The 13,209-nt window shown below is 38.5% G+C and overlaps 1 protein-coding gene and 1 long non-coding RNA gene across 2 annotated transcripts in view; one reads left to right on the forward strand and one right to left on the reverse strand.

Annotated features, from left to right (window-relative positions):
* Nucleotides 1-13,209, forward strand: part of tecpr2 (tectonin beta-propeller repeat containing 2) — a 109,261-nt gene that overhangs the window by 81,422 nt on the left and 14,630 nt on the right. Inside the window, exon 17 of the mRNA XM_078562406.1 lies at nt 4,353-4,501. Coding sequence (XP_078418532.1) covers nt 4,353-4,501 — 149 coding nt within the window. The remainder of the gene's footprint in view (nt 1-4,352; nt 4,502-13,209) is intronic.
* The window catches only part of LOC144693074 (uncharacterized), a 46,467-nt gene that overhangs the window by 22,534 nt on the left and 10,724 nt on the right, over nt 1-13,209 (reverse strand). The window contains exon 2 of the long non-coding RNA XR_013579457.1: nt 10,333-10,491. This is a non-coding gene — a long non-coding RNA (uncharacterized LOC144693074). The remainder of the gene's footprint in view (nt 1-10,332; nt 10,492-13,209) is intronic.

Raw genomic sequence — 13,209 nt, forward strand, 5'->3', positions numbered from 1 at the left:
CAAAGAGGTAGGTTTTAAGGAGCATTTTATAGAAGGAAAGAGGTAGAAATGTGGCAAAGTTTAGTGATGGAATTTCAAACTTGGGGCCAAGTTAGATGAAGGTACCACTGCTGATGGTGCAGAAGTTAAAATTAGAGATGTACAAGAGGCCAGAATTAGAGGAGCACAAAGTACGCGTAAAGTTTTGAGGCTAGAAGAGGTTACAGATTTAGGATAGAGATATCAAATTAGTTACCTGCCAACATTGTAGTTGAAGCACTCAATAAAATGTGGGGAAGAAAAGTGAAATGTCCCTTTAGTTGGTGATCTGCAATGTCAGTTGACAAAATAGAAAAGACCTGATACAAAATACTACAGGTACTAGAAATCTGAAATAAAACAAGATGCTGGAAATAGGCAGGCAGCATCTGTGGAGAGAAAAAGAGTAAATATTTCGGGTCATGTGAAAGGTCAAAGATCTGAGCATTATCTCTGTTTTTCACTCCACAAATACTGCTTGACCAACTGAGCATTTGCAACATTTTCTGTTTTTATTATAGAAATTAGTTGGCTGATTGAAACTGTTTAACCGCCAAAGAATCATAGATAGTATGATGGAACATGGTTCCTTGTTATGGTTGGCAATTTTGAAATGTCAGTAATGCAATCATAAAATACCTGTAAATTAGTAATAATTTAGTTCAAACTGAATATTCACAATCATTCCTCTAATGCTACTGTGGCCAATTGCATTCTCGAATTTTCAGGATCTTGTCACAAATATGTGATTTGTGCTTTTTGAAAAAATATACTTACTACCACCTCTCAATTTAATTAGCGTAAGTCCTTATTCTAATCCAAAATTCAGATGAGCTCAAACCCCAGCTTTCATTTAATATTTTATTGTATTTTTTTTGTAAGTAATAGATTATCACCAGTGTTGTGAAATTTTGTATCTTGTCACAGCTAGTAGTTTTTTGTGGCTGGGAGGTTGTTTGTTGGGTTGGCGGCAGACAGAAATGTTGATATAATTTTGCCTCCACTTGCTTGCAAGTTCCCAAGTGACATGGACACTAAGATTTCAGAAGATGTGTGTTTACCACCTTAATCGTATTCAATGGTGGTATCACCATGATATTTTAACTTTTATATTACAGGAATCTGTGAATTTGTGGTTTATAGTCCTATCTAAAAAGGAATTTTAAAAAGGGATTTTAACTCCTCAGAAGTTCTGACAAGGAGCTAAGTTCTGTTTGGATACATAGAACTCCATGATCATTTGGGGTTCAAATTGTAATATCCTTAACTTGAGACCACATTTTGTTTACAACAGAACAAAAGCAGACTCGCTTTTATAATTTCATACATTTGTTAGGATATTAGAAAAGCTCTAACATATTTTATTGGACTGTTTTCACTTGGAGAAAACTTGACCTTGCTAGATATTTCATAGTTATTGCACTATATATGTTTACCTATTTATTATCTTAACACTTAAACAGTTTGTAAGAGCAAATAAATTTGATTAGTTGTTATTACCTATATGAATCAGGTCAACATATTTGATCATTTCTGTCTTCCAAGTTAACAGCCACTATGCAAATATTAATGAGCAGTGTTGCTGCTGGTCCATGATCCCTAAGGTCTCTGTCTGAAGGCAGGTCCTTGGTTCATTGAGTGTTGCTGCTAAGAGTAATTGTTAGCCCCAAGCTATGCAATTTAAAACATAGATACTTGATTATGATGGACATAGGCCACTTTGTGGGTGGCTTAGTATAACCATTATAAATAGTGTTCAAAAAGCAAAATTGAAACACTTGTTTTTCACAAGCTTAAATTCATTAGTTTGATTTATTATCGTTTGAGGTGATTTGTGAGTGGTTCCCTGTCATAATCCTGAAATAGTCTTGATGGACTGACCAGACTTAATTCATGGCCTCCTCCATTTATTTGAAAATGCAAAAACAAACTTTAAACTTACATAATACTGCCTCAAACATCAGATGAAGATTTGTCGTGACTCTTCTGACTACACAGAATTCATAAATTAATCCATTATCTCCAACACTATGCTCAAATGTATGAATAAAAATAGCAATAATGAGAGTAATGCAGGTTATATGGGGATGTTGATAAATTTTAATTGTAGGTGGAAGAGATTGTGGATATTCTTCCATTACAAGAGCTTACTGTATGTTAGAACACAACCTTGGATGAAAAATTAAAACAGCAGTGCAGCGTACATGTTATCTGACCCTGTGTTTTGGATCGTGATGACGTTGTTTAAAATCAAAACACCTTAACAGCTGTGTCACCATGTGATTGCTCTAGTGATATCCAAAGAGTACGACATGTAACATTTTGATAACTGCTGATGCGGTAATCTTGTGTGGAAAAAATCTAAATGCCAGGCTGTCTAATGTTCACTTAGTTTTTTTTCACATTCTATGTGATTTAAGTTAAATCTTTTAAAAGTGATTGTGAGACCTTGTCTGTGTCATTTTGTTACAGTAATCTGATTAGTTTAAGCCTTGGTCCTATGTTAGTACAAGCACTTGGAAATGAGCCAATTCTAAAAAGGTCTTAACATTTCTTTACATAAATCTGGAAAGGGAAAACACAATACTACACATGTCTGTCGTGTGTGTGTGTGTGTGTGTGTGTGTGTGTGTGCTTGCACGTATGCTTGGGTCTATTTATAGCTGGAGCTTCATTCAGTTGATGGCATTATAACTTGAGTCAGAAAATTGAGAGTTGAATTCCCACAAGTACAATAATCTTTGCTTCACTGTGCTAAAATGTCAGCATTGCCAGAGGTACTATTTTTTGGTTGTGGAGTTATAACAAGTCTTGTCTGTCTGCTTTGCTTTGGTTTGAGGTGCTTGCAAACAATCCCATAGCACTATTCAGAGAACAGTGAGGAATGCTGGCTAACATTCCTCCCTCAACCAATGCTTTTGAAACTCACTTATCTGCTAAATTATCTAATTTCTATGGTGGGATCTTGCTGTGCCCAGAGTAACTACATTCACCTAAATTGTTTGCGCTTCAAAAACAGTTATTTGGTTGGGAAGCATTTTGGGATATTCTGAGGCCATCATAAGATAATATATAAATTAAAGTTTATTTCTTTTTTTAAAAATGCTTATCTTCAAGATTGACATTGAAACCACTGTGCATCTACATCAGCTATACCAGTGTAACCATGAAGTACTTCAAAGAGCTACTAATTAAGTGATTTGCTCTTCATGGCAATAAAAATATTATGTTTAAACATCTCTGCTTTATAACAGTTATATTTACTAACCAATTCACTCTACAGAGACAGATGGAAGGGCTTTGTCATTGATGAAGCACAAAGCTGATGATGGAATGTTAACCTTGAAATATTTAGCTGTATGTAGCTTTGGAGACACTGCCTCCAGCTAAGCCATCTGGAATATTGTACAGTATAATATCTATTTTAGGATTCGTAGCTTGGAGCTTCTATCTGTGTAGTTTTTTTTCATCAGTTAAACTGTTTGTTACTATAGCAAGGCTTATATTATTTTAAAGGAATTGAGCGTTCATTCAATTTGATCTATTCAATTAACACTCTCTCTGAATCAAACCAATGCAAGAGGCCAAGCCTATATATATAATATATATATAGAATGTATTGAACTGAACATATAACTTTGTTTGGATTGTGTAGAAGGCCAAAGTATTTAATTGAGTCTTTATCAGATAACCCATACTTCTGTACAGAAGTTGTTTTATTGCAGTAATATGAAGCTAACTGATCTTTAATTCCTGAAATCTGGAACATGCCATTTCTGAGGGAAAACTGGATATTTTAAATGACACTAAATTGAAGCGATTTTCATTTACATTGCTTGTTTCAGGAACACTTTCATTTTTGCTATCAATAACTCAGTTTGTCTGCTAGGTGCAAATGTTAGTCTAGGGCTTGACTATTCAAGCTGTAGTCAAACGATAATAACTTGCTGATAAAGTGTTTTAGGTCAAATCAAATCATTTAATGCTTTTATGTTCTCACTGGCCTGTATCTTTTAGCTTTTTGAACAATAGCTGTAGCCTGGGTTAGTTAATGTAAACAGCAGAGGAAAGTGATGCAAGTTAACAACTCCAATCAGTCTCTCTCTCTCTCTCTCTCTCTCTCTTTCTCTCACACAGATTTAACGCTCCACCCTCTTTTAGTCCAATCCCTCAGGATGATGACAGTAGTAAAATTTGATACATGGAAATAATTAGCATTCACCATTACTTCTAACGATACTTCTAACCTGAAGCCTCATTGCAAAAATTTTTCTTTCACTTCAGGGACTGAATAGATGCCTTCTGTTGCCAAAAGGTTTTTTTTCTCTCTTCAGGGAGTATAAAACTAGCAAGTTTAGCATGTGGAGGTCAACATGTATGGGCTTGTGATGTCGATGGGATTATTTACTTCCGTGTGGGGACACAACCATTGAACCCCAGCATGATGCTGCCTGCTTGGATAACCATTGAGCCACCAGAGCAGGTAGGCACCCAAGATGTGTATTTTTCTTTGTTTATTATAGCAAAGGATGTCTATGATGGGAAATGGAATGCTTCTGCACTTTGGGAAACCAGCATCAAGAATACCCAGTTTAGGGCAAGTCAAGCTCACTGTCCACAGCTTCAAAAGTGTTCCTTAACCTAAAAATCCAATGAATGCACCAGTGTGAATTTTTCCCAAATTAGCGGTATTTATTCTTTCTCAGTCACTCGGTGAAATTAGAGCAAATTTTGCACTGAATTGAAATGCTCGATTTGCTAATGGTAAGAGTGGATTCATTCATGTGGTCAACTGAAGAGATTATATTGGCCTTGATTTTGCGGTTGATGTAAAGGAACGACACTAATTGTTCACCCTGCCCTTCGGCAGCCCGCCCCCCCCACCCCAGCAGATTTTGTAGGCTTCTCAACATAGATTGCCTCCAATCCAGAGTCGCCTCCTGTTCCAGTGCCCTCCACGGGGATCTGTGACATCTGTAAGAACAAGAAACAGCAAAACTCTCTTCAACCAATCAGATTGAACCCTTACTGAAACACAGAGAATCATAGAATTGATACAGTGCAGAAGGAGGTCATTTTGGCCCATCGTGTCTGCAGCAGCTCTCCGAATGCGCAACTTGCCTAGTTCCATTTCCCTGCCTTCTGCCTATAACCCTGCACATTCTTTTCAGATAAGTCTAATTCCCTTTTAATGCTTCCATTGAATCTGCCTCCACCACATTCTCAGGCAGAGCATTCCAGACCCTAACCACTTCCTACATGAAAATGTTTTTCCTCATATCCCTATTGCATCTTTTACTAATTATTTTAAATCTGTGCCTCTTGTTCTCAATCCTTCCATGAGTAGGAACAGTTTCTCCCTATCTAATCTGTCCAGACCCTTCATGATTTTGAATAAGTCTATCAAATCTCCTCCAACCTTTTTTCTAAGGAAAATAATCCTAACTTCTCCAAACTGTTCCTCATCCTAAGAACCATTCTCGTGAATTTTTTTCTGCGCACTATACAATGCCTTCACACCTTTTCTAAAGTGTGGTGCCCAGAACTGGATGCAATACCCCAGCTGAGGTTGAATTAGTGACTTATACAAATTCAACATCAACTCTTTGTTCTTGTACTCTGTGCCTGTATTAATAAAACCCAGGATACTGTATGCTTTATTAACCATGCTCTCAACCTGTCCTGCCACCTTCGATAACGTATGCACATATATATCCAGGTCTCTCTGCTCCTGCAACCTTTTAGAGTTTTACCCCTTATTTTATACTGTCTCTCCGTGGTCTTTCTATCAAAGTGGTCACTTCACATTTCTCTGCATTGAACTTCATCTGCCACCTGCCTGCCCATTCCACCAACTTATCTAGGTCCTTCTGAAGTTCTACACTCCTCCTCACAAATAGTCCACAATATAGATTAGGAAATACAGATAAGACTAAGGGAGAGTGATAAAATAGAAAAAACAGAAGGTTTTTTAATCTCCAATCTCACGAGAGAATGAATTATTTCTTCAGGTCCAGTGAGGTTGTTCAGCAGTAGTTATCACTTATCACTCTATTTAAAACTTACTCCTTAATAGACCAGCCATAATTCTTTTTGTTGTGTTTAATGTGAAGCTATTGGGCAAGTACAGCAAGCTCATGCTGTTGAAGTAATTTCAATGTTAAAGAATGTAACAGCACATCCTATGGAGAAGCAGGGTATCTCTGGCAACTTTTCGTTTCTGAATTTGAGTGTGTATGTGCAGGCGCCAGAATTAGGTGTCTGATTTGCCTCATTATAATGGTGAATGTTGATAACCCCATCCTCATTAGTGCAGTATCTGGGCTGTTGAAATTTTAGTTGAGGGGATACTGACTTTTGGAAATATGAACCGTGAACCTGAGTGGAGGTTTTATAATGCCTGTGATATTCAAGTTATTAAGAAAAGGATTTACTAGGACGTTACCAGAATTGAGAGGGTGCAACCATTAGGAAAAGATTGAGCAAGCTGGAAAAGAGAAGTCTAAGAGGAGAGGTCTTTAAAATTATGAAGGGTTAGACAGGGGGAATATGGAGAAACTGTATGGTGAGAATGTGTAACATGCTACCATGTGGAGTGGTTGAGGTGATTATCATCAATACAGTTAAGAGGAAGCTACATAAGTACATAAGGGGGAAAGGAATAGGTTATGTTGACAGGGTGAGTTGAAGCTCATATGGTGCATAAAAACTGCATAGTCATGTTGAGTTGAATGGCCTGTTTCTGTACTGTAAAATTCTATTCTATTCTAATTCTTTAGCCTTGTCATTTTCCTCTTTTGTCTCTCTCTTGTCATGAAATGCCTAAGATTTTAATATCAATTGAGAAGCAAGTACAATAATGCCTTTGATAACATTTTGAAGCTGCTGATTCCATGACTACTTTTTCCAATTTTCCATCCTTTGTCCTCTTTCTTCCCCAAACCCACCCCAAATTTTTCTCTCTACGCCTTATGTCCAGAAGGCAGTGAGCCATCTGGAGGTACGGTTCCATAAGCGCAACCTTTTACCTGTGAACTTAGACAGTGAATGTAGGCAGGCTGTTCAACTGTGGAAACATCCTTATCTAGCATTGGTATGCACACTCTCCAGCAGAGGAAGGAAAATATAGCCCAAAATATAGTGATCCGGAGCATGAAGCCTGATTGATTTCCCTTCAGTTGTTTCCCACCTCCGAATCCAGGAGCAGAATTTTTCCCTCATCAGGCAGGCGTGCCCGCCCCACCTGAACAGGAGAAAAATAGTGTGCGACGATGTCTTGAGTGTCCCGACGTCATCACACACTGACACGATATTTCAGTCTGCAGACGCACACGAGAGGTGGCAGCGCACCCGCTGACAATTAAGAGGCCTATTAAGGCCCTTAATCAATTAATTGAATCGAATTTTTTGCTGCCCGTCCAACCTTAGAGTTGGCAGGTAGGCAAATATGCCAAGCGGCCTTTGCATTTTTTGTGAAGCCTCATCCACTGGCGGGATGAGGTTTTGACCATCGATTTAAAAGCAAAACTTTTAAAACTCATTTTTAACATGTCCCTATCATGTGACAAATTCACATGAGGGGACATGTTTTCCTTATATTTCCAGTCTTTATTTTTCATGTCAAAAATCTTCAGCCCCCTGAGGTAGCTCTGTGCCTTCAGGGAGCTTTCAGTGAGTGCACCCGCACGCATGCGCTGACTTCCATGCTCATCCTCCTTTCTCTCTTTCCCATCACACGCACACAGCACTGAGTGTTTCAGTGCGTGATTCACGCTGGCTGGCCATCAATTGAAACACTCAGTGCTGCCTGTGTGTGTGTGTGTGTGTGTGTGTGTGTGTGTGTATGTGTGGGGGTGGGGGGGAGAAAGAGAATGATGAGCATGGAAGTAATCGCAGGTGGCAATCAGTTTTGTGGCCGCTCGTGGGTGCGCCCACCCAACGAAGTAAAAATCCTCCCCAGGACATTGAGGTTAATGGTAGTTTCCCCTCTACTTTCCTGGTTGAGATTAATTAACTTTGCATTGAGTAAGGACTTTTCTAGTTTGTGTGGTTCACTGCCACTGTTTAATTTACTGACAAAGGATACCCTAAAGTCTATTTTTAAAATTTAATATTAAAAGGCGCCAGTTAATGAGTCATGTTCCAATTGGATCCACATTTAGAGCTAAATATTCACACTGAAGGCCAAAAGGTACTCCTGGTAACTTTATTTAGAAATAGCACTGGCATTTGTTCTGCACCACAAGTTCCTAGATCATGTGATTGGCTAAATTAAAGACAAAGTGGAAACTCATGTCACTTGTAAATTGAACTCTGCAATCACACATTTTTCCTAACTACTGCATGACATTGTAAATGGTACAAGTTGATTTTGAGTATGCCTCGAGTTTTCTCCATCTGTACACATCAACTGTTTTAAGAGTAATTTCACTACAAGGTTAATGAAGGTGGTTAGTCCAAACCTGAACAGGAAAAGTTGCTTGTGCAATGTAGGGAAATGCAAATTGCTTCAGATAGGGACAGAAAATCCAGGTGGGGCTATAACCTAAAGGGAAAGACAAGAATTTACCCGAATCTGTGAGCAGGCCACAAATCAAGAAGGAGAATTGGCAAAAAAATTAGCCAACAAAAGCTGTTGTAGTGGTTCGCCTGCCATCTTACATGGAAGTACATGGAACAACTTTGGTCTATCCACAAGCATGACCCAGACCTCCCTGTCGCTTGCCATTTCAACACACCACCCTGCTCTCATGCCTACATGTCCGTCCTTGGCCTGCTGCAATGTTCCAGTGAAGCTCAACGCAAACTGGAGGAACAGCACCTCATCTTCCGACTAGGCACTTTACAGCCTTCCAGACTTAATATTGAGTTCAACAATTTCAGATCACGAACTCTCTCCTCCACTCCCACCCCCTTTCCGAACCTTCTTTTTCCAATAATTTATCATTTTAAAAAAAAAATTTTTTTCTTTACAATTTTTTTCTCTTCCCTCCTATTTTAAATGTATTTCAATCTATTGTTTCATCTCCACCTTTTAGCCCATTGCGATCCCTTCCCCCCCACCCTACCCTCACTAGGGCCATCTGCCACTAGCTTGCTTCCCTTAATGTCCCCATTAGCACATCCTTTAGATAATATCACCACTGTCAACACCCCTTTGTCCTTTTGTCTATGATATCTTTGGCAGTCTCTTCTTGGCCTCCACCTATCACTGGCCCCCTATCGAGCTCTTCTGTCCCACACCCTTCTACCAGCTTATATTTCATCTCATTTCTATATGTCTTAGTTCTGATGAAGGGTCATACGGACTCGAAACGTCAACTGTATCACCTCTCCGCAGATGCTGTCAGACCTGCTGAGTTTTTCCAGGTATTTTTGTTTTTATTCATGGGTACCGTTCTTGACTCATCCCTTTCTACATTTTTATATGTTCCCTCTTGGCACAGTACCTCTGGACATGTGGTTAATTTCCATATGTATGCCAAATTCACCTTGCTCTGTCTCACCACAGCCACTTCTATATTGTTATTGTCATACTGCTTCCAAACAGCAAATCACCAAAGGAGGTGATTATTAGGAGGGGGTGACCAAAAACTTTGTCAAAGGGGTGAATTTTAAGAAGGACCTCTAAGAATACTAAGATATATATGCTGATAATATTTATAAAAGGCACCAGACAAATCAGTCGATAGATGAGTGAATTTGCCACCACTTTATGCCTAAGATTTAATGATGCCAAAATTTGGCTTCCCAAGTTATCCTGAATCAACATTTCGGGTAATATTAGCATTTACGCTTCAGGTTCCACACCAGCCCTTGAACAAGTAGAATTATTTCCTTCTTGATGATTCTCAATCGGATAGCAGTCATGAACTAAAGTTAGAATCATAGCACACACTAACTTAACCATAAGAAAATAATTAGTAGATAACAAGGCCAGTTCAATTATGTCAGTGATTCAGGTGTAACTGATTAAAAATTTGTAGTTGAAATCTAAAATTTCTATAAATTGATGAAATTAGCGTAAGATTAGATTCTTTAGATTAACAGGATTGGGGATAACTAGTATATTAAATAGGTGTCAGCTGTGGCTCAGTTCATAGCACCCTCGCCTTTGAATCAGAGGGTTGTGGGTTCATGTCCCACTCCCGGAAACCAAGAACTGTGATTGTACTCAAAAGAGTTGCAATCTGTGACTGTTGATAACTCGAAAGAGTTAAATAGATTAAAGTCTATATGCTAATAGTTAGCAATATATTAGAACTTGCTTGATTTTGTCCTTATGAGCTGATGTAGTTGAATTGGTTGCTTTACCTTTCTCTGGGAGGATGGTGTTAGTCTTCTGAGACATAATAGTGATGAACCTCCATCGGTGCTTTCCATTCCTGTTAGATTCCCTGCTCCTGGGTAAATTCATCTTCTGCACAGGCAGCTGTATCTGGACTAACTGGTGTAAATTTCCTGTCATTTGACCTTGGGGGAAATAAGTAGATCTAAATGACACACTTGCATCTGGCTGGTAAAGCTGTACAATCTTAACTTCTGCAACCTTCTCACTCCCAGAGATGCATGTTCCTATTTTACAGAGACACCCATCCACATATACTAGATAAAGTACCACCAAATGAAATAGAAACTAAAGTCACAGCTTCAGTGTCAAAAGCACTATTGTGCACATCCATAATTTCCAAATACAATTCTCCAATTGTATTGACCAATCTGAGTGACATATTGGAAGAGCTCAATCCTTCTCGTGTCAATCATCTCTCATAGCCCTGTTGATCCCCTTCAGATAATATCTAGATTAATGTGGCACCTTCACCTAGATATGCCAGATCTCTCGTTCACTGCTTTGCTTTGTGCCATTGCTAAGAAATAGCCTCCAATCTATAATTGGGGTTTTTAATTGTGTTGTGCCCAAAATTGCCTTTCAACATACAAGCTTCAGTAAGATGTGATGGTGCCAGTTCTATGGAGCAACAAATAAATTGAGCGTTTGCTTTGCAAGTGTCCTTAGCTTTGTATGAGTAAACATTCTATTGTGAAGGTAGATTGAAACCATTGATTCCTTATGTTATCTTAAAAACGAGCTATTGTGAAGGTAGATTGTGAACACACGTTCCTTGTAATATCTAAACATAAACTGGGGACAGTAATTCTAATTAGGTTGCATTTTCAATTCAAAAATCAGCTTTCAAAGAGGACTTTTAAAAAATTCTTGTACTACTGATGGTTAGCTCGTACATTATGAATTATAAAGCTAGCATTTTTCATGAAGGCCTTTGCACTTTAAATCTGTAATTAACTGCATACAGTGTATGTGTCTCCTAGGCAACATTTGGGGATTTGAAACTAAGTATTTCTACGGTGGTCATGTAGAGGCCTTACTTGTATCAACAGCACTCTATAATGTACTGTCTAGACATTATCTAATACGTGAGGTGCTTATGAGATGCCATTACCAGCTTATGAAATAGCTTGGGATCCAACAATTGTTTCTTGTTTAGGATTGGAGGGGTGCTTATACAAAAAGACCTGGTATATATTTATCCAGTTTTGAAGTGTGTTTATTAATGTACATCAAAGTACTTTTAAACCAAGATGAATAAGCCTTGCAACAAATGAGTGAAATGTGCTTAGATCAGTCTCTGGAATGGAAAACTAAAAGTAATCCTATAAAAATTATAACTTTTCATCTATTTGTTGTGTACTATGGGGAACCTAATGTGTGATTGGAATGCCTGCATTTTGAAGGCCCTTTTATCTATAAGCCATACATATTATTATTATTACTATTATCATCATCATCATCATCATCCTTCTATGTTGCATGTAGAATACTTTTTATTCCACATACACAAGCTGGAATTCTTCTACTGGTGGTAATAGCTGTGTAAGTATGTAATAGTCAGCATGTGACAAGTGGGTTTTCAAATAGGTGGGGGTGAAATCTTTGTCTTAAAGTTTTCTTTGCAAATTTTTCTACCATTTAAGGCAGTTTCGTCCTATAATCATTCCTCGGGAATATCCTGGTTTTACCACCTGTACAATTTATTTCCTTTGGAAGAAAAATCCAGTACTGAGAATTTAATGTAATTTAATATTTTTAAAAATGATTTCATATTATCCTAGGAGGAAATAAAGGAAAATAAATATGAATAGGGGTAAAGAAACAAATTCCTTTTCATTCAAAGGCTTACATGGGCTTAGAGCTAAGCAGAAGAACAGCACTATTAGGATTTTTCATTAAGCTCTTGCTACTTGAATTCAGGCCACACAGTGTGTGTGGCTATGGTGATTTGTTTGTGATTTGAAACCCCACAACTTCATTCCGGCATGTTTGTTTCAGGTTCAGGTTTCAGATCTTTTCTGAACATGTGCTGATGCAGCAACTAAGCTATGCAATGCTGAGGAAAGCACAAACAAGTTACTGAAAGACTAGATGTGACTGTTTTGTCAGCCCTTTGTATCCATTCTGATCGCACAATTTTGTTTCTCACTGTCCAGATCACTGCTCATGTTAAGGCAGTGCTTCCCAAACTATTTTCCATTCTGATCCCATTTTAACACCTGAAAGCCTTATGAACTCTTTCCTGGCGTGGAAGTCATTGCAAAATTGTTACATTTTTCCTGGTAGTCTATAATTGTGAAAGAGAGGTAACTAATTTTGTTGCCGAGATGTGACTTCAGACCCACAGCAATGTGGGTTGACTGTTAATGTCATCTGAAATGGCCGAGCAAGCCACTCAGTTTTGTCAAATCACTGCAGAAAAGTCAAATCGGAATAAAACAGGACAACCAAGTGGCATCAGCTTGAGCTTAGAAATGTCAATGGCATCCTCACCTAGTCGACCTTGCAAATTCCTCCTCACTAACATCTGGAGATTTGTGCCAAAATCGGGAGAGCTGTCCCACAGACTAGTCAAACAACAGCCTGATAGTCATACTCAGCAAATCATACCTTACAGCCAATATCCTAGAGTCCTTCATCATATCCCTGCGTGTATCATGTCCTGGTGGCAGCACAGTGGAATGCAGCCTGGAGGGAGTGGCCCTGGGAGTCTTCAACATTGACTCTGGACCCCATTAAGTTTTATGGCATCAGGTCAAACATGTGAAAGAGAGCCTCCTGCTGAATACCACCATCACCCTCTCACAGCTGATGAATCAATACTGCTCCATGTTGAACAG

This window comes from Cetorhinus maximus, chromosome 18, assembly GCF_964194155.1.
Source record: "Cetorhinus maximus chromosome 18, sCetMax3.hap1.1, whole genome shotgun sequence".
Lineage (NCBI taxonomy): Eukaryota > Metazoa > Chordata > Chondrichthyes > Lamniformes > Cetorhinidae > Cetorhinus > Cetorhinus maximus.